We start from the raw sequence: 21,595 nt of genomic DNA on the forward strand, positions 1-21,595 counted from the left end.
CCTAAGCCATGTGTCCTTCAGTGTGTCCTCCAATGAGTGCAGAAAACTCTAGGGTCTACTCGCCAAGTTCCTAAAGACTGTGTCACCCTCAAACAACTGTTCCAGCTGTGAGAAGACTCCATGACCCTCCCCCAGAACCCTTACCTAGTCTCTATAGTTACATATGATGTTTGGGAGACCGTCTGCCCCCGCTGTGAATTCTCTCGGGGGCATCCTTGGCAATTTGGGGAGGTGGCTTGATTCGGCATTCCCACTATGTCTTCAAATGCATAGCAAACTGCAGGAGCGCTTACCTGGACCTCCAAAGACCAGACTGTACCACTCCTTGAATCCTGGAAAGACACACATTTGTCTCTCTCTCTTTGGAGGCTGCTTCTGGCTTTGGCCCCTGTGAGCCTGTAGTGAGCCCTAAGAGGGAGCCCAGCACACTGTTCCCTTGGCCCATGGTACATTTTTTTAGGTTTTTGTTTTGTTTTGTTTTGTTTTGTTTTTTTGAGACAGGGTTTCTCTGTAGCCCCGGCTCTCCTGGAACTCACTCTGTAGACCAGGCTGGCCTCCAATTCAGAAATCCGCCTGCCTCTGCCTCCCAAGTGCTGGGACTAAAGGCGTGCGCCATCACCGCCTGGCCCATGGTACATTTTTAATGGTCCGGCTGTGGCAGGCAAGGACCTGATAGTGGGTCACAGCCTCTCCACAGAACTTTTAAACGGTGTCCCTAATTTTTCTGTGGCAGGATTTTCCCTATCCAATTACATTAAAATTTTAGTGCAGCAGGAAGCCTGTGATTGGACAGGGAAAAGGGAGACAGAGCGAAGAGTTGCAGGGACAGAGAGTCACTCAGAGGAGAGGAAAAAAAGCAAGAAGGAGATGGACAAAAAGAAGATCCTGAACCAGCATGGCCTTAAATAGCCACAGGTAGATATGACAGAAGAAAGGATAGAATACTTGGATAACTTATCTAATCAGGTGGGCAGCTTGTACTGTTATCAACTGGCCCTGAAATGATTGTGTGGGCATCTTGTGAATTGAGTATTTTTCTGATATGTAAATCTGACTTGTTAATTATAAGCTTCTAGAGTTTTGTTTCTACTGGGTTGCTGGGTGTTGTGGTGGCTGACCGCCGGGTGAACAGTCATTGCGTGGGGCTGTCGTGACAGCAAAGGTAACTCGGAAGTTCTGGCCGCACTGGATAGTTGGTGGGCAGAGAGTAGCTGGTTGGAGCTCGGGTACTTGGCAGTTACTTTTTAAATATTTCCTGAAACATTTTTCCACCCCCCAGCTTATCATGAGCTGTCCATGATAACTGGGACTGAAAGGCAGGGAGGAGATGGGCAGAGGATCTCATGTGGCCTGCAGCACAGGGCCTCAGATGGCTCTAAACGCTGCTCTCCACCCTGTGAAAGACAAGTATCACCCTGCTCACCCAGGGCTACCGCCCTGCTCTTGGGGGCCCCTCTTCCTCTTCAGGTCCCATAACTTTCTGCTGAAGGGACAGAAACACTCAGAGCCACAGCTAGGACACTGACAGACCCAAGTAGCCAACACTCCCCATATCCCACGACCCACAAGAAATCCTCTGGATACCACACATCATAACTTTAATACTGTGTAATATTTTCTTTTAAAATACAGCGTCTTCTGAGGTAGACAGGCCACAACTGCAGAGCATCATCAGACAGGAGATAAATATGTCCATGTACAACACACAGCAAAATGAGGTAGAAATGGGTTACAACTGAGAGAGGACCCCTACCCAATGTTGGCAGAGGGAGTAGAGGGCCAGTGTGCCCTCCCCTGCGCTCCATCCCTGGATTCTTTGGTATGCCCCCCAACATTGCTAGGGCTAGACCCGCCCTGCCATCCTGCCCCATGCTCATGAGGTAGGTGCTGCAGCGGGGGGACTGTCTTCTTGTGCAAAGCTTCTAAACCTGGGAACAGAAAGAGCCCAGCAAAAGAAGTGTGGGGACCCTAGCGATGGGTCCATGAACTCCTACCCAGCCCCTAGTGGTGCTGCTGCTGCTTGAAGGGGCAGCTGGGTTCCCAATCCCACTTCCCTGCCCTGGTACCCCCACCCCCACCCCCAGACCTGAGAGAACTCTTTTACTCAAAGCCCCACTGAGGGTCATCTGCAGCATCACTCTGGGCCACTTGCTTTGAGGCATCAAGTCCTGTACTTGGTTGGCTGGCTCCAGAGAGCAACTTGGAGAGAACAAGGATGAAGGGGACACAGCAGCTCTCCTGTTCACACTCCTCGGCTCGGCTCGCGCCTGCCCTCAGCACCCTGCCATGTCTCTTAGGCATCTTTAGCTTCCAGAATGTGAAAGGATCAAGGAGCCGTAGGGGCAAGCAGGGGAGCTAAGGTGGGACAAATATGAAGGGATGTCCCTCCTTTGCACCAAAGAGTGTGAGATAGCCTGAGGGGGCCAAAGAGCTGAAGCCTTATCAAGAGAAGGAGCAGGAGGGATGTGGCTTGCAGAGAAGTCTGGGCTAGCATCACAGGAAAACACTGAGTTCCCTCCAGGTCCTCCAGGTCTAGACCCAGCATTCATGGGGTCAAGTAGACACCCCCACGCAGAGACACACAACCCTTTGCAGGGTAGTGTTCTGCCTCTCACAGGTGGCCTGGCTCCTAGTAGTCAGCATTATGCCCGGCCAGACTTGTGGCTAGACCAGGTTCATGCCTGAGGAAATCCTCTTAGCCTGTTATTAAGCACCTCCGACAGAACCTGCTTCCAATCAGATGGCCTGAGAACCTTCTGCCCGGGTCACCTCTAAGGCAGGAAATGGACAAGAGTACCCCACCTCTCTATAAGGTTCACAGACCACTGGAAGCTGAGGAATGGGGCCCCCAGGAGAGAATGGCAAGAAGGCAGCAAGCTGTGCCCTGTGGAGCCCCTGTCCCCATCCTCTTGCTTGCAAGCTGGGCCTGGGGAGGAAGCCCTTAGATACATTCTGCTTCTATCCCAGGAACAGCAATTTGGGACTCATATCTGGTCTTCCTCATTAGCCCCAAGTCTCTCTGGTCTGGGAGAATCTGCTCCCCAGGGATGGGGTTGGGGGTAACAGGAGAGCAGCCAAACTCTAACATTCTTTCTGAGGTCAGTTTCTTCCTGAGTTGTCAAAATAAAACGAAAAACAGCAAATCCTACACATCTTACAAAAATAAGAGGCCTAAAATATTAAGCAACCTACATTTCTGGGACTTCCCCTCAAAAATGAACAAACCAAAAAGCAAAACAAAAGCCTTCTTTGGGTGGTTTCTATCCTTGTCCCACCCCTAAAACCCCAAGATTTCAGGTGGGTAAGGTACAGAGGAAGCTTGGGGCTCCCTGCTCCCCGCTTTTCAGCCCCTGGGCCAAAAGAACTTCCGCCAAGAGTCACTGCGGTGTGGATCAGAACAACGAGAGAGGGTGGGTTAAATTAAAGCACAGGGTCCGGGCGACACAGAGATGGACAGAGACAGAAGCACAGAAGGTGATGATAGATATGGACCCGGAAGGAGGAGCTGAAAGGAACAGGGACAGCATGGGGAGGGGCCAGTGACAAAACCCTGAGGAGAAATAACTAAGCCAATACTGAGAAAACAGAATGGGAAAGGATGTCGCTCAGAGGACAAGAGACAAAGGTTATGGAGAGAGAGCAGGAGTTACTTTGGCCCTGGTGCCAACTCATGTCGGGTGTGCCCGGTCTGCCCGGTCTGCCGAGCTGAGATGGCGAACTTCCCGTCCACAATAAATAGGAAAAACCTGAGTACACCGGTGCATATGGCATCGATCTGCCTGGCAGAAGCATTTTCCTTCCCATTTAAAAAAAAAAAAAAGGTATTCCACCGGGAGAGCCCTCCCTCTCCCGCCCCACATTCATCACTCCTTTGGCCAAAGACATACCCGCCCCCAGGCAGAGTTGGCCTCCCCTGCCACCCTCAGTGTCCGGAGCCATACATTTTGTCCCACTCAACTAACGAGTCCAGCTCCTTGGGGGGAGCCCGAGGGCCCACCTTGGCTAGAGCAGCCTCCACGTCTTTGTAGGCGAGAGGCCTCTGCAGTCCGGAGAGGCCCGCCTCGGCCGCTGCCTGCTGGCACAACTGCCCCAGCTCACCCCCAGAGAAGCCCTGGGTGCCCTGCACCAGGGCGGCCAGCTCCCGCTCGTTCAGCGCACAGCCCTGCTGAGCCAGCGCCCTCTGCAGGATCTGCCCGCGCGCCGCGCCGTCGGGCAGCGCCACGTAGAAGCGCAGCGCGAACCGCCGGCGGGCGGCCTCGTCCAGGGCCGCGGGCCGCGAGGTGGTGCCCACCACCAGCACGCCGTCGGCGCGCGCGCCGCAGCCGCTGTCCAGGCAGGCCAGCAGGGGCGCCCGCAGGGACGCGCCGTCGTCCCGCGCCGGCAGCAGCGCGTCCAGCTCGCTGATGAGCAGCACGGCGGGCGGGCGGCAGCGCGCAGCCGCAAAGGCCGCCTGCAGGAGGCGCGCGCCCTCGACGGCGCCCGAGGCCGCCAGGCCGGCTCCGCGCAGGCGCAGCAGCGTGGCGCCCAGCCGGGTGGCGAGGCAGCGCGCCAGCAGCGCCTTGCCGCAGCCGCGGGGCCCGAAGAGCAGCACGGTCCGCGGCGGGCGCGCGCCGCCGGGGCAGGCGGGCGGCCTCAGCAAGGGCCACAGCAGTTCCTCCTCCAGCGCCGCCTTGAGCGCGCCCTGGCCGGCCACGTCCGCCCACTGCACCGGGGGCCCGCAGTCCACCATCTTGCTGCTCACCAGCTCCAGCGCCCCCGGGTCCACGCCCTTGGCGGTCTCGCCCGACGGCTCCGCGAAGCCTCCGTGGGCGGCGGGGACCCGCTCCGGGAACTTGTCGAAGGGCTCGAGCTGGGGGGCGTAGGCGGGGGAGCCCAGGACCTTGAGAGGGCCGCCGCCGCCGCCGTACTTGCCGGCGCCATCCTCCGTCGCCCCGGGTGGCTTGGCGCGGAACCCGTTGCCCCGACACTCGGCGTCGTCCGCGGCGGGGTAGGCGGTGCCGTCGGCCGCGGGCGCCTTGGCCGGCTCGTACGCGTACTTGCGGTAGCGGGCCTCCCCGCCCTCGTCCGCCGCCTTGCGCTTCAGCGACACACCCTCGGCGGCTGCGGGGAAGCCGTAGGGCGCGGGCCGGGGCGGCGCGGGCGCGGGCAGGGGCGTGGGCGCCGCCAGCCCGGAGGGCAGGTAGGGCGTGGGCGGGGCGGCGGGCGGCGGGAGCGCCCCGTAGCCGGGCTGCGCCGCGTAGCTGGCCGCCGGGTAGTTGTAGAGCGGCGCCGAGGGGCCGTAGCCGGGCGGCGGCGCTGGCTGCAGGAGCGCGGCCGGGGGCGGCGGGGCGAGCGCGGCGCTCGTCTGCGCGCAGTAGCCGGACGCCAGGTACCCGCCTCCGTAGCCCGTCGCGTACTCGGTGGCCGCCGCCGGGCCCCCGCACGCGTTGCCCGTGTAGAGCGGCTCGGTCAGGTTACCGGCTACCACCGGGGAGCCCCCGAGGCCCGCAGAGCCACCCGCGCCGGCCGGCTTGGCTCCCGGGAGACCTTCGTGGAGCGAGGCTAGAGGGTAAGGTGGCTCCGGCCCGGGCCAGGGCTCGGGGTCCCCTTTGGCACCGTTGAGGAAGGCGGCGTCACCGTAGCCGCCCAGGCTCGGGCGCTCGTAGGGCGAGTCCAGGACTCCGGAGTACTTCTCGGCGTAGCGCTTGAGGAGGTTGGAGGCCGTGAGGGCGGAAATGTCGTCGTGTGCCCAAGCGTAGTGGCAGCGCTGGCGACCCCCCGGAGGCAGCTCCAACTTGTGGGCCGGCGACTGGGTGGTGGAGGAGACGTCCAGGTGCTGCTCTGGCCACTGGTTGAGGGGCTGGGCGTGTTCCGGTGTCCAGTGCATCTTCAACAGAGCTGCAGGCAAGAAGAGCAGCAGCTGGTCAGCTCCTGCAGTGGCTCTAAGGGCCCACTGACAGCTTGGTTAGCCGATGCTACCCTCCCACCCTTTGGACCTAGAATTCGTTTTTTAAAATAGTTTGCTCTACTGGGCGGTGGTGGCGCGCGCCTTTAATCCCAGCACTTGGGAGGCAGAGGCAGGCGGATCTCTGAGTTCGAGGCCAGCCTGGTCTACAGAGTGAGTTCCAGGACAGCCAAGGCTACACAGAGAAACCCTGTCTCAAAAAACCAAAAATAAATAAATAAATAAATAAATAGTTTGCTCTACTCCAAGAGGATCGCAGAAATGCCATAGTCAACCTTCACTCCCAGCAAGTTATTCTGACCACACCAGCTATGCCCCTCCATGGACCTGATAGAGGAAAGGGCCAGAGCCCAACCATGTGAGGCTCACCCGTGGTAGATACTTGCTGTTGGCTCACTATGTGCCCGCCACACAGGGTATCAAGGTTTGTAAAGATTAGTTTGGCTTGTCCAAAGCTGCTGGATAGGAGGTCCTACAGGTTGACATTCCTACTCTGTCCACCTTGGCATTCCCTGAGACCCAAAGTCCACCAAGGGCCCTGGAGTGTGATCGTACCCATCGACCCTGGAAACCGCGGTGGCTAGCCCAGCAACACTTATTTCCTTGCCGTTCGATTTCCTCTAGTCTTTGGCTAAAGCAGTGGCTCTCAACCTGCGGGTCATGACCCTCCTCCCCCGCCCCAAATTTACGTTATGATTTGTCATAGTAGCAAAGTTAGAGTTGTGGAGTAGCACCGAAAATCACCACAACATGAGCAACTATATTTAGGGTTGCAGCGTTAGGAAGGTTGGGAACCACGGGCCTAAAGAAACTAGAACCTGCTGTTTGTAAAGGCTGTGGCATCTGGGCAGGTACTGCCACCTGCTCCATCCAAAATGAGTCTCATCACCTCACAAACATTGTTTGGGATGAACAGATGGTATGCTGGGATACGTGAGATAGTAAGGAGCATGCAGATCATGTCAAGTGCATCACGGCTGGCAAAGTACCTGCTTTGTCTCATGCTCAGGGACCTGGGTTCTATCACCGGAGGCGTTAAAGATGAACGGTAATTTGTTCTGAGCTCCCCAGCCACCAGATGAAGAGGGAGCTGTGATCAGACTCACTTCGCAAACACCTTTACTCAAAAGGGAGCAAAACTGTTGGTGGTGTGGGGATCCTGGAGCCAATCTGCGAGATATCACGCTGTCTCTGTACCATGAAGAGGGGAAATGTCCCCAGGAGGTTCCCTACACCCTCCTCTAGCACCCATCAATGCACCAGTCCTGAACCAATGAGAGACCCAATAGTACCGTGTAGGCACTTGCCTTCAGTGAGCCGACCTGAACAAAATTCCAAATACTACTCAAGCCTGTGGCATACTGGTTTTACAGTGATTACTTCTCAAACCCAAGCTTTCAAACTCTATTGGCATGTGCATATTTTGCTGCTCTGGGGATTGAACCCACGGCCTCCTGTATTGCCAGATAAACACTACAAAGCTTTACCTCTAGCTTCTTGGCAGAATAGTAGCGAGCAAATCCTACGTGTTCCACTAGGCATGGGGTTAGGTCAAAAGGTGTCTCGAATGGTTCAGCCAGCTGAGAAGTCCAGAAAGCAACATCCTTTGTGAAATAAGAAAATAGAGGTACAGGCCTTGGACCCTGGGGCTCTTGAGAGCATGACACTCCTGGCTAAGAACTCACCAAAGGACTTGATTGCACCATGAATGGTTACAGGGGGCAGTGCATCCAGATGACAGGACCAGTATGGGCAGAGCAGCAGGGCTAGTCCGATGCAGCGGTGTCTGCCTGCATTCCTTGCATGCTGGAGCCTGAGCCCTGGTGTTTGACGCCAGCCTCAACTGCATGCACAGAGCAAAGCAAACCACAGCCGGCTCTCTTAGGACACTCTACTGCCACCTGCTGGAGACATCACAACCTGCAGCGCTAGACTGGCTCTTGTACAGTGCACACCTACACCAGTAAAACTAACCTTGGTGAGCCTATAGAGAGGACCAAGAGATGGGGTTGAAGTCTTTCCAGCAGTTCTGCACACCCAGCCATGCCGGCAATGGCCATACACAGCAGTGTGACTGTACTGTGACCAACGGCAAAAGACAGCCTTGGGAATTGAACCCTCCACATGTCCACCTTCATCTATATCAACCATGTAGCCAAATGCCTGATGGTCCACAGAGAAGGCATTAATGGGGGCACTGGCACCTAGAAGGAAGGTAATTTTTGGAGGGCGCCAGCAGCCAGACACATGACAAGAGATGTGTTTTTCAGAGTCTCAGCTCTCGCTGGAGGGGGGTTTCAAAGATGAGAGCCATACCCTGGTGTCAAAGGAGCAGTTTCTGGGGACATCCGGTGACAAGTGACCCAGTGACAGGGTCACAGGAAATAACACCAGTTACATCAATGCAAGTGTGTCACACTACATCAAACCCAGGCTCCACCCCCAGTTACTGTTACCTGTATTCTGATCCAGAGCAAAGACATGTAACCTTGAGGACCGTGTCTCCCCTGAGTACACAAACCCTGCAGGGGAAGAAGGCCCAGGCCTGGCTCATTCCTCAACTCCCATGTTGTCTCTTCTCACTGTCAGGCCTTGGCTCCATCAGTCTTCACCTAAGTCCTCCACCAGGGAGCACCGGCACTCACCCACTCACTGGACTACGAATCCCAGGAGCCCATTTCCACTTTGTCCTGTTCTCCCAGCCTGATTCTCAGTTTCTTCTGCAAGAATTGGCCCTCTTTAGAGGAGATCCCATGCTTGACATGGCACCTATACTACTCATTCACTGGCTGGTCTCCTCAGACACTTCAGGTCATGTTCTCTCCACTTTAGCCAGGAAAAAAAGAAACATGAAGCATGGCTCCTGCTTTCACTTTTATCTGCATCTCTATACACCTGTGACCAAAAGCCTGACGGTCCACCCACCTCAGTAGATCCCCATCCTGACCAAGCACAGGATCTGGTCCAACCTAACTGCTGTGTACCAGCTCCTTCCCCCTTGTGAGTGAACTCTGTTCATATCTCCAAAATAACTCCCCTTGACCCTAGGCCCCCATTAACTGCCAGCCTGGCTCCGAATCCCTTTTGAGGATCGCTGTCTACATGTAGTGACTATGATCTGCTACATGGCCTTTAGGCTAGCAGGGAAGCAAGAGCTGTTCTCCCAGCAACTTCCGCTAAGCCAGGTTCTGAAGTATTACATTCCCCTCAAGCCCAGCAAGGGAAAGGAACAAAAATGTGATCTGAATCCTAGCGCCTAAGGACAGGGTCGAACAAAACAGGGAGGCCAGGCACTAGCACCTGTGTTCAGGATGAAAATGGCAGCAAAAGGAGCCTGGAGACACACCAGAAGCAAGAGTGTGTGCAGCCTTAGATCTGGGTGCACTTGGAAGTGCCGGTATCCAGCAAGGGCACTTGTGAATGCATACCAACACACTGAAGAGTGGACGGAGGTCTGACCTCATAGACCAAGCCACACAGGCCTGGCCCTGAGTACGGATGGAGATCTGTAACTCCCTGTCCCCTTAACACTTCCACACAGCCACCACCCCTCCTGCATCCCTCCCAACTCATACTCTATCCTATAGCCCCTAGGTCAGCCGAGCCAGGGGTGAGGCAAGACTTGGGCAAGACAGGAGCTTTAAATCAGAAGCATGTTTCAGAGCCAGACTCAGTCACTTACAGGGGACCCTCAGCAGACTACCCAACCTTACGGAACCTGTTTCTCCAGGTTAAAGGGCATAATACCCAGCAGGCAGAGGGATTGGGGGTTCCTTGTGAAAAGCAGTCCAAACTACAAATCCCAGGTAGTGCCTTTTGGCTCGGTGCTGACCTGGTGTGGGTGGGGGCAAGGGGCTGGCTAGAAGCCTTCCTGGCTGACAGTACATGATGGTCCTTATGCCACTTCATAGACTCTGTGCTTCATCCACATGAGACAGGTGCAGGAAGAGATCACACAGCTGGTCCACAACAGACAGGAGTCAAAACTATGGCTCCTGACATCTCCCTGCAATGCCTGTCTCCAAGCCCTTTGTCCTTCAGCCTGACAGAGTTGCAGCGCTGAAGTACCAGCACACCTGTCCCTGGCCTAGGGAAATGCCTTCGATATTTTCCTGTAGACCTAGCTGTCTCCCAGTGCTGTGGGTTTGTTCTTCAAACCTCATGGGGGAAATTGTATCCTCCTGGCCAAACAGCCCCGAAAGGGCTGTCCCTTTCCTGTGGATATGCTGTCACACAGCTGTGCTTGACCCAGGGCTGGAAAACAGCTCCTTGTTTAGTTTTTGTGGTTTGTCCTAGTGGTTGGTAGCTGGGACTCTAGAGAAAGCACACACAGGGCTGGTGTGTGTGTGTCCATCTGTCTGTCTGTCTGTGTGTGCATGTGTGTACATGTGTGTGTCTCTATCTGTCCGTGTGTGTCTTTCTTTGTGTATGTCTAAATGTGTCTGTGTCTCTGTCTATATGTGTGTGTTTGTGCATCTTTGTGTGCCTTTCTATTTTTGTGTGTCTATGTGTGTGTCTGTCTCTGTGTTTTTCTATGTGTGTATGTCTGTGTGTGTGTGTGTGTGTGTGTGTGTGTGTGTGTGTGTGCGCGCAGTGGTTCCTGCCTGGCTTTGCCCAAAGCACAACAAAGCAGTCAGTGGTTACAGAATTACTGAATAGAAGAAAACAGTTTCTCCTACAGCCCCATTTCTTATTGTAAGGAGGTCCAAGATTCCCACAGTAATTCTGCCCTTCTGTGGGTGGTCCTCAGTGTACCAACATCCACAACCTCCCATAGCCCTGCACTGCCTTCCTGAGGTCTTGCTGCCTACGGGTGCCCCACCCATCTCTGTGCACCAGTCAGGGCTTGAGCTTTGATAGTCCACTTCTAAGCCCAGCAAACCCCACACAGTCACTGTGTGGCCACCAGCCAGACCTAACCCTCACCTAAGCTTTATACTCTTTGTCAAGAACTATTGGTTCGGTGGGAAGAGCCAAACATTTCACTAAAATCCTACAGGGCTTCTTAAAAATTAAGTCACACAATCTAGTCAGGGTGGGATGGAAACAAAGGGCAGCTACCATGTCAGCACCCCTCTCCATTCCCATGAGCCTCTCAGAAACTCTAGGATTCCAGATTCCATTACCCTCTGCTAGGGGTCGGCAGGGAGGGGGTGCATGGTGGAGAAGGGGCATCTGGACACCACTCAACCGTGGTGGAGGAGGGCTGATGCCCCCTTCTGGGCAAGCCTCCTCCAGTTCCATTATCTTAGCCTGGAACAAAAGGGCAGAGTGGAGAATCCCATTGTGGGGCCTCGGCATGGAGATCTCGTTAATCTATTCACCCAGGCTCCTACAGGCCTTTTGTCAAGGGCTTTTGTCTACAGCTTACAACTCTTGGGGTGGGTGGGGGACGTTCCACAGTCCCTGGCAGAGCCTGAACAGGCCTCACTCTGGACCCTGCCCCTCATGCCAACCCCCCAGCTATTGAAAAAAGAGACTGGAGACCTGGAGGACTGGGTACTTAAACCCAGTCCTTACAATTACCACACAGTAACCTCTTTCCCCAGTTCCAGGCCAGAGAACAGACCCCAGCACAAACTTACTAGGCCTGGCAGAGGACCTAGCATGGATGGGGCTCAACGCATGTCTAGGAAGTAGAAGTTACTGGAAAAGTGACTGTGACCCATATTTGCTAAATACACTGTCTTCTCCCTTTCAACACTTTGGTAAGCTTTCAAGGTATCAATCGTGACATGGTGGCCAATGACAGGTAGGATGGAGTCAGAGTGTGGCCCAAGTTCGCAGCCTTGATCAGCTGAGTGTGGTCAGGAAGAAAGGGAGGGAGAAAAGGAGTGGGGCAGTATCAGCCAAAACTGCATTTGAGTTAGGAGGAGCGGGGCAAGGGCTGTGTGGTACACACTGCTGACTGTGGTTAACAGAGCGTCTGAAAACTAGGCGTCTCCACAAACAACTATGTGAAGTGATGTGCGGAACAAGCTTGACGGAAGCCTTAAAGCAGTATACTCCTCAAAACATTCACATTAAAAGTGAAGCTTCAAGGCTGGGTGGCAGTGCATGCCTTGAATCCCAGCACTCAGGAGGCAGAGGCAGGCCAGCCTGGACTACACAAAGAAACAAACAATAAAGTTGGGTTTCGTTTTTTGTTGTTGTTGTTGTTGTTTTTTTTTTTCATTTTAAATCACTACTATTCTTAAAACTAACAACTGTTGGTGTCGATGGGACTCGCAGTTAATTCGATTTAGTGTATATGGGTATTTTGCCTACATGTAGGCCTATGCGCCATCTACTGTCTAAAGAAGGCATTGGAGCCCTTGGAACTAGAGTTACAAAAGGTTGTGAGCTGCCATGTGGGTGCTGGGGATCACACCCAGGTCCTATGCAAGACTAGCACTCTGGCCTTTCCCTCCAGCCCCCTAATAAAGTGGGGGGTGGCTTTCCCTCCAGCCCCCTAATAAAGTGTGTGTGTGTGGGGGGGGGGGTTATGTGCACACTCATGCAAGTACCAGCAGATGTCAAAAGAGGGCATGATATCCCCTGGAACTAGAATTACAGGCCACACAAAGTATATGCTAGGAACCAAACTTAGGGCCTCTCTCTGTAAGAGTAGTATAAGTTCTTACTGAGACCTGCCTGGCTGCATTTGTTTGTTTTTGTTTGTTTGTTTGTTTGTTTGAAAGCAAACTGAGGGAGGGATAGGAAGGGAGACAGAAAAAAATTTATTCTGGAAGTTCAGACAGGCCAAAGCTATCTGAGGCTGTGCACATCACCCAAGATGGGTCTGCAAAGATCGGAGCCTTGACACACAATCCTGGCCCAAGATGAAAAAAGAAGGAAAAATGTGCTGAGCCACAAACAGCGTCCGTGCCAGTCCTCTTGCCTACTCTCATTCCACAAATGTAAGTTGATATTTTCAGGGTCTAGAACAAAGCCACAGAGGGCTGGCTGGCTCTGGAAGGGGGACCTCTTCCGTCAGTACCAGCATGTTCTATCTACACCATGCTGCAAGGCTCATGTGCCCACAGAGGACCAGTGTGCTCTGAAGGAGCAGATATGCGATGCCCTTCCCAGCTGTCCCTAACTTCACTTCTATCTCAGAGCCAGAGCAAAGAGCATGGGACTGCAAAGAAGGTGAGGCAGAGGGATTCAAGAAACAAGCATAGGTCTGGTGTGGTGATGGTCAGACCCAAACGCTCCTCGTTGGACTGATCCTCCGCTTGCCTCTCTCCAAGATACTGATCCTCTGTTTGAGAGCAACACAGGTCTCTCTGCCAAGGGGTGTCTAACACAAGAATGCAAGCCACTATTCCTCCCAGAAGAGATCCAGAGAAATCAACCCTGCTTGGCCCGTGCAGTATCTCATAGCTGCCATGTGCTCTCTTCTCACTAAATCTGTCAGTCCTTCAGGGTCCATGGAGAGTCCTGTTTCTCTCACGCATCCTTTCCAGGCCTCTGTCGCTAACCCCTTACCTCCTTGGGGAGGCTGGATAAAGTCCTCTTGGCTTCGAGAACAGAGGTGAATGCACTGAGGAGCTGTGTGTAGTCCTCCTCTTGGGCCCTGATCCTATTTTCGCAGTTCCCCCTGGCCCACTTTCCTGCAGGGCCAGTCTCCCTCTCTCCACTCACCACTGTGTCCTGGTCAGCCCATAATATGCTGTGATTTTACCCACTGTAGGAGGCAAACCCTGGAATAATCTCTGACTACATCCTCTGCCTGCTTCTTAAAACTTTCCCAACACCATCAGCTTGAGAGTTGTCTAAATTATTATTTCTGATTCCTCTTGTCTCATTTTGTCTCTGTGTTCGGGGCCCAACACTCCACTCACCTGCCTCCACACAGCTCGCTCCACTGACTGTAGTGACCAGACACCAGACCAGCAGGCTTTCTCAGCTCTTACCTCTTCTCTGCCTCTCTAGCTGTGCTCCATGCCCCTAGCCAACCTCACAGTCTCACAGACCTGGGCTCTGACTTCTCTCCATTCAGGTATTTGAATGATCATGGCCATCACTTGTCTATGGGTGCTACCTAGGCAAAGTTCTGCAGCCTTGGTTTCTTAACTGAGCTCCACCACGGCCAGCACATGTAGCCTGCAGTGCAACAGTTAAGCGCAGTCATGAATAAGTCTCAAACTCAAAGCTGAATAGGGCAGCACATGCCTGGTCCATCTGAGCACTTGGAGGAGGAGAGAGGGGAGTCAGGAGCTCAAAGCCACCCTCAGCTAAGTAATGAGTTTGAAGGCAGCCTTCATGAAACCTTGTCTCAAAACACCAAGACAATACCAAAAGCATGGCCCCAGATCAAACTTCTGGCTACCACTCCACCCTCCACACACCCTCAGCCTTCTCCACGGCAGGCTACCACTCCACCCTCCACATACCCTCAGCCTTCTCCACGGCAGGCTACCACTCCACCCTCCACACACCCTCAGCCTTCTCCACGGCAGGCTACCACTCCACCCTCCACACACCCTCAGCCTTCTCCACGGCAGGAGAGGGCAGCTTCCTCCCTTTTGGTTGTTCAGGCAGTTGCTGCCTCTCATCATCTACTCCTTCACGCTTTAGCTGCCCTGACTTCAAACTGTGTACAGAGCCTTCTCAGCACCTCAGGAGCGTGTCTCACTCACCCCAATTACCACATTGTCCTCTCTGCTCCCCACTAGTCACGGGGGGTGCTCTGAAATGTCTCATGTGTCACCATTCATCCATCCAAAGCTGCTTCTTTTTTGTTGTTGTTGTTGTTGTTGTTGTTTGTTTTGTTTTGTTTTTCAAGACAGGGTTTCTCTGTGTAGCCCTGGCTATCCTGGAACTCACTCTGTAGACCAGGCTGGCCTCGAACTCAGAAATCCACCTGCCTCTGCCTCCCAAGTGCTGGGATTAAAGGCGTGCGCCACCACCGCCCAGCTCATCCAAAGCTTCTTTACTTCTTCATCTGTGTGTGTGTGTGTGTGTGTGTGTGTGCATGTGAGCATGGGTGTATGTGTGTGTGCAAGTGAGCCTGTGTGTGTGTGCGTGCGTGTGTGTGTGTGTGTGTGTGTGTGTGTGCATGTGAGCATATGTTATGTATGTGTGCGCAAGTAAGAATTTGTGTGCATGTGAGCATGTGCATATGTGTGCAAATAAGCATGTGTGTGTGCAAGTGAGCCTGTGTGTGTGTGTGTGTGTGTGTGTGTGTGTGTGTGTGTGTGTGTAGGCCAGAGGCCAATGTGGAAAGTTTTCCTTAGTTGCCCTCCACCTTAATTTTGGGGACAGCATCTCTTTCCGAACCTACAACGGACTGATTCAGCTAGGCTACCCACTGGACCCCAGGAATCCATCTGTTTCTGCCTCGAAGCACTGGGATTACTCACTGCACAACTGCAAAACTCGGGTCCTCACGACTGCATAACTGAGCCATCTCACAAGTCCTTTACCCACTCCTCTCAGATTAGAAGCTGAAATTCTTCTCGTGGCTGAGTGATCCTGACAGATCTGTCTCCATAGGGATGGGTAGATGGATCTGTCTGAGTCCTCCGCCTCAGCCTTCAGCCCTGTCACAGTGGGTGCTCTCACCCCAGGGTCTCTCATTCTCACCCTCACAGCTCAGCTTCACACACTGGCCCTCACCCTGATGCTCGTGCCAGCACTTTACCTATAGACTGCTTTCTCCTCTCCTCCCCTCCCCTCCCCCCCGCCGTGGAACCACTAAGAAGCCCCACGAGAGCTAGTGCTTTGTGTACTTCACTGTTTATTCCAAGAACCTAAGACAGTGCCTGGCACACAGGAATTCTTAATAGGATGGTGGGTGGGAAAGCGGGTGGGTAGATGGGTGGGCAGGTAGGGTGAGTAGGTAGGTGGATGAGTGGAGTGGGTAGAGTGGGTGGATGGATGAATGGGTGCATGGGTGGATGGGTGGGTACATGGGTAGGTGGGTGAGTGGATGGATGGGTACCCAAAGAGGTTCAAAATTGCTTCTTCTGTCTCCATATAAGGAAATGGGGTCTCACTAAAATGGTAGGATGGCAAGAGAAGCCAGCAATAGATGAAGAGGGGACTTCATCTTGGAGAACACCAGAAGGCGGCACTCAGCACCAACTGGACTGGAGCCCAGAGGCACCCATGCCAGTTTCCCAGGACCCACCCCACCTCCCACCTCTCTTGTCTCCCTTCAGCTCCCCTCCCACAGGCCTCCAAGAGAAGACAAAGGGGGCAACGGAATTCCCATCAAAGGCCACAGACACATGGTAAAGAGATCAGGGCCCTTGGGACCCTGCTTCCTGGAGGTAGTGAGGCCTCCCCGCCAGCCTGGCTCCTCTCCAGGGTGAGGGTGTGGGGGCTAATGCCCCCGGCCTCCTCATATGTCAAATGCCAAACAGCAGGAGGTCAGCCTAAGCAAAGCTGGCCAAGTGGCCCCCATCTGGGCCATGTGTGCGCACACACGAACTGGGGGAGGGGGCAGCAAAGAAATCCCTGTCTGTGTCCTCAGTCAGGGTCACAGCCAAGCTGTGACCATCTGTTGTCCTCTTGAGAGGCCAGGCTGGGGGCCAGCACCCTTGAGGAGCAAGCCTTCCACTGCTGCTGGGCTTTGAAAGACTTCAGTTAGCATCAGTCTTTCTTCTCAGAGAGCACCAACAAAGAGCACCACTCTCCCATCTTACAGGAGAGGAAATAGAGGCTGGGAAGGAGGCAGGTGGTCTCCCAAGCTATAACAGCCACTAAGGGTGGCGTGGGACTCAACCCATGCATCCAGCCCTACTCTCTGTTCCAACTTTCAGTCCAGATGCCCTTGCTCAGGATCAAAGTTAGCGAGTACCCCAGGCCTGGGCTTCAAAGCCCAGCCACCCACCCATTCCCTGGCTGCCACTCTGCTCCAGCCCAATCGCACCCCTCCTCCTCCTCCAGGAAGTCTTCTAAGGCTGGCAGCCCCACTCAAGTCCCTACTTTCCTACCGTGGCTGTCCAACCCATGCCGGGGTCACCAGAGGACAGCTCAGCCGCCCCCCCCCACACACACACACTTAGGCAGTCTATAGCCACAGAAATGTATACATTTCCAGGTGGGGCAACTTGACAGACTGTCGAAGGAGCATGATGTGACAGGACAGGTCATGCTTAGCTACAGCTACAGTGGGACAGAGATGCGGTCAGCCCCCCAAGCACTTCACTTAAAGCCCCACAGCTTCTAAACCCACACTATCCAAAAAGCAGCCACCAACCACCAGTCAGCCACCAGCCACCAGCCACGGGGAACTATTTACATTTAAACCCATTCAAACTTAGTAAAACTAAATTGTAATCCCGGAATAGCATTGGCTACATTTCAAGCACTCAACAGTCACGTGCGGTGGCTCCATATAGGACGTGACCATGGAAAGTTCTAGATGTGGCCGCCCTCATGGCCACCAGGGCTCGGCTCTGTAGCCTGCTTTGTGGGAGCTGTGGTGGCAGGCCTCAGACCGCAGGCTGTTCCTTCAGCCTCCCTGGTAGCTTTACATCCAGGCACTCTGGACTCCAGCTTCCCTGAGATGGCCTCAGTCTCTCTGGGGCAAGCCCCTCCCCCAGCCCAGCCTGTCTGGTCTGCCCAGAGAGAGGAGGGGCAGGCCGGAGAGCAGGACCCAAGGTAGGACAGGGCAGTTTGTCATCTGGGCCTCCCTCCCCCATCAGCTCCTCAGTGCCCCTCCCCCACCCCGCCCACCACCCTCATCCTCAGCCAATCCGAGGACAGATGGGGGTTGGCAGAGGGGGAGAAATGTAACAGCAGTGAAAGCTCTGTCAAATGACAACACAGTCCGGGGGTCACAGCTGTGTCCCCTGAGGCCTGGACAGTCCGTGCCCAGCCTTGATGTCTGCAAGGGGAGTGAGGGGGTGGGAAGAGACAATGGAGAGTCCTGGGGGAGATAATCTCAACTGGATTATTCTAACAGATGCAACCCAGGCCCACCACTCAACATGGTCGCACACCCACACACCCATTCACTAGCCCCGACCAGGTAGAGATGCAAAGATAAGACAGGTGGGCTCCCTCATCAGCCGGACCAGGTAAGGGGACAGCTCGTTCTGAGCTTCATCCTTGTTCCAGGCTAGCTGAAGATCCTTTGTCTCTGTCCAGTGGTCTGAGCAGGGTGGACATTCCCCCCAACCCCCTCCCTCAAACACACAGACACACAGACACACAGACACACAGACACACACACACACACACACACAGACAGCTGCTTTCACAATCCCCCCCCATGGTCTCTGGCCAATCACAGCACTGACGAATAAGTCCCACTGTCCAACAGCCCCCAGGGAGTGTATTAGCACATTTGAATGGCTCAACCCTCCACTGACAAAGCCTGGGGCCTGGGGAAGAGCCACAGCAGGAGGGTGGGGTCTTTGGGGAACTACCTTCCCCTCCCCTCCCCTCCCCCTCCTCTCCCCTCCCAGGAAGAAGCTTCACATTCTGGGGCTCAGAGAAATTTGGGGGCCTCAGCTCCAGCAGTGAATAAGCAATCCATAAAATCCCAATTTACACACTCACTGATCAAACAGCCTGTCCACAACCTGGGGAGGCCAGGGTGACTCCCAGGGCCCCTCCCCACAATTCTCAGCGGTGATGAGGAGTCTGAAGCTGGACACGAGGCTGCCAACATACGCCAGCTCAGCCCTACCACAAGGGCTCAGGGACCTGCCAGTGCCTCCTGTGACCTGGTTGTCTTTGGGGTACCTCAGCTAGGCCCCAGCAACCTTTGTCCACTGAAGCCTTTCCTCCAGTGCCCCCGGCCTGACTTCCAGACCAGAAGCCCTCTTTCTCCCGCCCCTTTTCCCCAGCTGCTCCACCCAGTTCTTCCAGGACCATCTCCAGGTGCTGTCCCTGCAGAGGAAGGCCCCAAGGCCTGTCTTTCCTCTACCCTTTCTTGTCCCCAGGACAGGGCAACATCCAGAAACACTGGGCTGTCAGGGTTGTATCTTTCCATAAGCTGTCTCCCTATGGAAGCTAGAGAGAGCAGCAGACTAGTTAGTGTCCCCGTGTCGTCCTCAAAGAAAGCGCACATTATTCTACCTCATGCCTATGTCTGAGAGAGAAATCGTCTGCTAGAAGAGAATTAAGTGCTCTTTTAAACAGCAACATCATTTCAGATGCCAGGTGATTAGCTAGGGACCTCAGAGGGGGCTCACTACAGCTGACCTGGGTGTCCTCTTGCCTACTGGAAATGGGATAAAGGATTGGTGGAACGTGTTTCTTGGATAAAAAAAAAAAAAAAAGAGTGAGTTCAGGGCAGCTTGGAGGGCAGCGCACAGCCCAGCCCACACGGTCCTGGAGTAAGAACTGCAGTAGGTTAGGGACAGAGTTACCCCTAGGTCCCCAGGAAGCTGCAGGAAGGAGTGAGGATAGCCCAGTGTGCTTCCTAAATGCTAAAAGGACACACAGACACACACACACTCACACAGACACATACACAGACACACACACTCACACACACACACTCACACAGACACACTCACAGACACACACACAGATACACACACTCACAGACACACTCACACACTCACAGACACACATATACAGACACACTCACACACACTCACACAGACACTCAGACACACACATACAGACACACTCACACAGACACACACACACTCACAGACACACACTCACACACAGACACACACTCATTCACACATACACACTCACAGACATACACTCACACAGACACAGACAGATACACTCACACACACTCACACATACACACACTCACACAGACACACACACAGACACAGAGACACACACTCACAGACAAACACTCACACACACAGACACACACATACTCACAGACACACACTCACACACACATACAGACACACTCACACACACTCACACACGCTCACAGACACACACACAGACACACACTCACTCTCACACACACTCACAGACACACACACATACAGACACATTCACACACACTCACACACACACACACACACAGCATCTGGAAATCTCAAGGACAGATGGAGCCAGCAGAAGTCATTGCACACTCTCTCGGGGCCACTGTAGGAGGAGGGATGTGGAATAAGCCCATTCTACAGAAGGACACGATTCTCTTTTCCCCTCCTTATTGTTACCTGCTGACTCTCAGAGTCCTGACCTAGAACAGTTTAGACCCACCATGGACCTGAGGGAGGCGGGTAGGTATTAAACACCCAAACAGAAGAGTGACCGTGGCTGGGGCTCTCTCTGGCCCTTCTAGCCCAGAGAACAACTGTGGTCTGTGGCAGGGGGATCACAGATCTCCTTCCTGCCCGTGGCTTATCTGTAGCAGAGTGGGCACACGAATAGCATTGGCCTATGAGATGAATGACAAGTCTGGATGTCTGATCTCTCCTCCAGTGTGAACTGGTAGAGAGGACAGAGTGCCTGGGGGCCCTAGGCCTTTTCAATGCATGCTGGTGGGAGCTAGGCTGAGCAGGCAGCAGGCAGCGGAGAGAGGCAGGGCCAGGTTTGAACCAGCTACTCCAGAGTCTGTTCTATGCTCCAGCCTGGGAGAGCCCTAGGGGGGTTGTGGGGGGGAAGTGCTTTCCCATCCAGAAAAGCAAAACAAGACAAGACAAAACAAAACAAAAACTAGAAAACCAAAACCCAGCAGATCTGAAGGACAACTCTGGAGAAAGGGCTATCTTAAGAGCTTTGTGCTGGCCTTGGGAGAGCACAGTAGGTCTCACTGACCTGTGCACCTAACAGCCTCTGAGATCACAGGGCTTCCCAGGCTAGCCCAGCCAGCCCCTGGCCCCTCCAGTCTATTACCTGGGACGTCTTTCATCAGCTTCTCCTCTGTCCATATGGAACCCCAGGGCCCTTATAACGCCTCCTCTGTCACCATGACACTGCCCAAGCAAGATCCCCTGCTTGTGTTTCAAGGCCTTGCTGAGAGAGTCCACTGACCAGATCCAATCCAGCCAACGTCCACTTTTTCACTATCCCTGGGACCTGAAGAGCCAAGAACCCAGGTGAGAATCTACAGGGCCTGCCAGGGTATCCAGAGACCATGGATGCCACACGACCTAGGAAATGTTCCATCCTCTCCCTCCAAAGTCACCCAAGACTGTCACTACCCAGGAGCCACAGCCCATATCTTAAGGCACCTAGTTCCACAGACATTCTCTGAAACTGTCCCCTACAGCTGGTGCCACATTGAGCCCTCTGCCTCTGCTCTCCAGCCCTTCAGCCTGGCTACCAGAGAGATCCCCCAGCACAGAGTACAAAACCAGTCCAAATGAGGAACAGACAGAATCCCTTAAAGTGGCTCCAGTTAGGAGATCAATCCCTTCTCTTGACCAGCCTCAAGCTTGCCAGCTCAACTCCGCAGCCACAGCAGTCTACCCTCTGAGCTATCTGTGCGTAATCTGCTAGGCTTCTGTCTGCCCATCCTCTCTGCCCTGAACACCTTCCTACGGTCTGCACCAAGGAACTCCCAAGCTGTTATTCCACTTTGACTCTGAGGCCATTCCTGGCTCCCTGCTCCACTGTTCCACCATTTAGATGCTTATTGACAGTTGCTGTCAATCATTAAATCGAGATCCCCTCCCTGTTCAACACCCTTGTGCAAGCATCTCAATAGACCAAGCTGTCTGACCAAACACCTCTTGCCGCTTCCCCACCCCCGCCCACACATACTCGTGCCCGCTCCTTATCCCA

The 21,595-nt window shown here is 54.1% G+C and overlaps 1 protein-coding gene across 2 annotated transcripts in view; it reads right to left on the bottom strand.

Moving 5' to 3' along the window:
- Positions 1-1,581: 1,581 nt before the first annotated feature.
- Fignl2 (fidgetin like 2) overlaps positions 1,582-21,595 on the bottom strand; it is a 28,497-nt gene continuing 8,483 nt past the window's right edge. The window contains exons 1-2 of one of the 2 annotated variants that reach the window (XM_031356158.1): positions 6,934-6,987; positions 1,582-5,877 (exon numbers count right to left, since the gene is read on the bottom strand). In XM_031356158.1, the coding sequence (XP_031212018.1) occupies positions 3,923-5,866 (1,944 nt within the window). In that variant the 5' untranslated portion in view covers positions 5,867-5,877; positions 6,934-6,987 and the 3' untranslated portion in view covers positions 1,582-3,922. Of the gene's footprint in view, positions 5,878-6,933; positions 6,988-21,595 lie in introns of those variants that run through there. The other variant, XM_031356152.1, reaches the window with a different exon arrangement.

This window comes from Mastomys coucha, unplaced genomic scaffold (genome assembly GCF_008632895.1).
Source record: "Mastomys coucha isolate ucsf_1 unplaced genomic scaffold, UCSF_Mcou_1 pScaffold11, whole genome shotgun sequence".
NCBI classification, from domain to species: domain Eukaryota; kingdom Metazoa; phylum Chordata; class Mammalia; order Rodentia; family Muridae; genus Mastomys; species Mastomys coucha.